Source organism: Enhydra lutris, unplaced genomic scaffold, assembly GCF_002288905.1.
Source record: "Enhydra lutris kenyoni isolate GAN:26980312 unplaced genomic scaffold, ASM228890v2 scaffoldscaffold18, whole genome shotgun sequence".
NCBI classification, from domain to species: Eukaryota; Metazoa; Chordata; class Mammalia; order Carnivora; family Mustelidae; genus Enhydra; species Enhydra lutris.
Genome location: NW_019154102.1, coordinates 33,854,883 through 33,856,784, shown reverse-complemented (window position 1 = coordinate 33,856,784; position 1,902 = coordinate 33,854,883). Strand labels below are relative to the sequence as shown.

The 1,902-nt window shown below is 55.6% G+C and overlaps 1 protein-coding gene across 1 annotated transcript; it reads left to right on the top strand.

The window, feature by feature from the left end:
- LOC111148100 (chromosome unknown C2orf68 homolog) lies at nucleotides 1-1,896 on the top strand. The gene is made up of 4 exons (XM_022504501.1): nucleotides 1-139; nucleotides 215-333; nucleotides 1,201-1,352; nucleotides 1,706-1,896. Exons 1-4 carry the CDS (start codon nucleotides 33-35, stop codon nucleotides 1,826-1,828), a joined length of 501 nt encoding a protein of 166 aa, XP_022360209.1. The 5' UTR covers nucleotides 1-32; the 3' UTR covers nucleotides 1,829-1,896.
- The last annotated feature ends 6 nt before the right edge of the window (nucleotides 1,897-1,902 follow it).

Genomic DNA, 1,902 nt, shown 5'->3' with positions numbered 1-1,902 from the left:
AGTTGGCGGAGGCTCCCAGCGCAAGGCTCCAGATGGAAGCGGCGCCAGATCCCGGGCCGGGGCTCTGCTGCAAGCCTGGCGGGCGGCTGGACATGAGCCACGGCTTTGTGCACCACATCAGACGGAACCAGCTCGCCCGGTACCGCCCCTCCCCGCCGCCGCCCCCAGCCTAGCTTGGCCCGGCGGTCCCTGACTCCCGCTCGGCTCCCCGCAGGGACGACTATGACAAGAAGGTGAAGCAGGCGGCCAAGGAGAAGGCGAGGAGGCGGCACACGCCCGCGCCGACGCGGCCCCGCAAGCCCGACCGGCAGGTGTACCTGCCGCGACACCGAGGTGAGGCCGCCCACCCCGCCTGCCTCCTCCATCCCTCGCGCTCTTTCAGCCCCCAGCTCTCTCTCTACGCGCTCCTTTCTCTACGTGGAAAAAGCCACTTATTAACCCCCAAGGCTCAGTTCATGTCGTTCCTTCCCGGAACCCGTACCTCGACGCTCCTCATTCGCTCACTGATTCTGAGAACAGAGAAGGCTCGTGGCCCCCAGTTAAGCATCACTATTAACAGGAAATACCTGGGAGCCGGCAAGTAGTGGTTTGTCTACTGGTTTGCCCACCATCCTGTGCTTTAGGGTTCTCACTAGCTGACCAGGCCATAGGTGTAGAATGAAACTCAAACTCAGTATTTAAAATGGCCTTTTCTCCAGCTTCCCAGGGACCTAGAGATCACAATAGCTAGGGTGGCACTAAACTTGTTTGGTGTTACTTAAAAGTATTTTTAGATCTTGGGTATGTTAATTCATTTAAGTTTCATTGGATCCCATAAGACGGAAACTCCTGTCACTTGTTTCATAGAAAACAGGAGCAGAGAGGCTAACTTGCCCAAGGTCTCTCATAGCTAATAAATGATAGAGCCTGGATTTGAACCCAGGTAGGACTCTGGCCACCTCTCCACTACCTTGCAAGCTTATTCACTAGATGAAGGTGTATTGTGTATCTATCACATGATAGGATTGTGCTGGCCCCAGAGCAGGGATACAAAGGTAAATGGAACTATTGATTGGATGCGCACTTAACACATAACACACACGCACAGAGCCCGTGAGAAGATCGGGACTTTCTTTATGGTATGTTTTCGTGTGTCCTCCGTGTGGGCAGGGGCTCCAGCAGCCTTCCCCTCTTCCCTCTCACTGTTATTCATCCTTCCAGATGGCTCGACCCACCTAAGCAACCCAGACTGTGAGGAGTCCAGTGAAAGCAGCAGTAGTGGCAGCTCCGAGCCAGAACATTCTGGCCATCAGCTCTTCTGTTTAGAATATGAGGCAGACAGCGGAGAGGTCACCTCAGTTATCGTGTATCAGGTATGCCTCATGGAAACAGCTGCAGCCTGAAGGTCCTGGGCCGTGCCAGAGCCTGAGCCACTGTTTCCCTCAGGGCCAGTGGGAAGTGTCGGCTCCACATAGGAGCGTAGACTGCTGGGCGATGGTTTTGAGCACAACTCAACCCTGTCACACAGTGATCCTCAGCAGGCCCCTGGGAGGGCATGTGGCCCCCAGCTGAAAATCACTATCACAGGGGACAGCTGGGAAATGGCAGGCACTGGCAAGAAGCCGTGAATCAAATGGAGTTCTGTAAGAGTGTTGTCTAGGGACAGGGCAGGTCGCCTTTCCAGAAGACGCCCAGCCCTGAGCTTCTTGACTCTTCCTCCACGTAGGATGATGATCCAGGAAGGGTGAGTGAGGAGGTATCCGCACACACACCTCTGGATCCACCAATGCGAGAGGCCCTCAAGTTGCGCGTCCAGGAGGAGATCACAAAGCGCCAGAGCCGACACTGACCAGGCTGAAGGCATTCTCACCAGGCTGGATTCACTGCCCAGGGAGCTCACTCCTAGTTTGAGGGTGTCAGGAC

What these genes read in the sequence shown, in the direction of transcription:
- LOC111148100 (XM_022504501.1), top strand. Translation starts at nt 33, where the DNA reads ATGGAAGCGGCGCCAGATCCCGGGCCGGGGCTCTGCTGCAAGCCTGGC. An exon ending in GTACCTGCCGCGACACCGAG is followed by an intron (nt 334 to 1,200) that starts GTGAGGCCGCCC and finishes TCATCCTTCCAG; the next exon opens with ATGGCTCGACCCACCTAAGC. An exon ending in CCTCAGTTATCGTGTATCAG is followed by an intron (nt 1,353 to 1,705) that starts GTATGCCTCATG and finishes TCCTCCACGTAG; the next exon opens with GATGATGATCCAGGAAGGGT.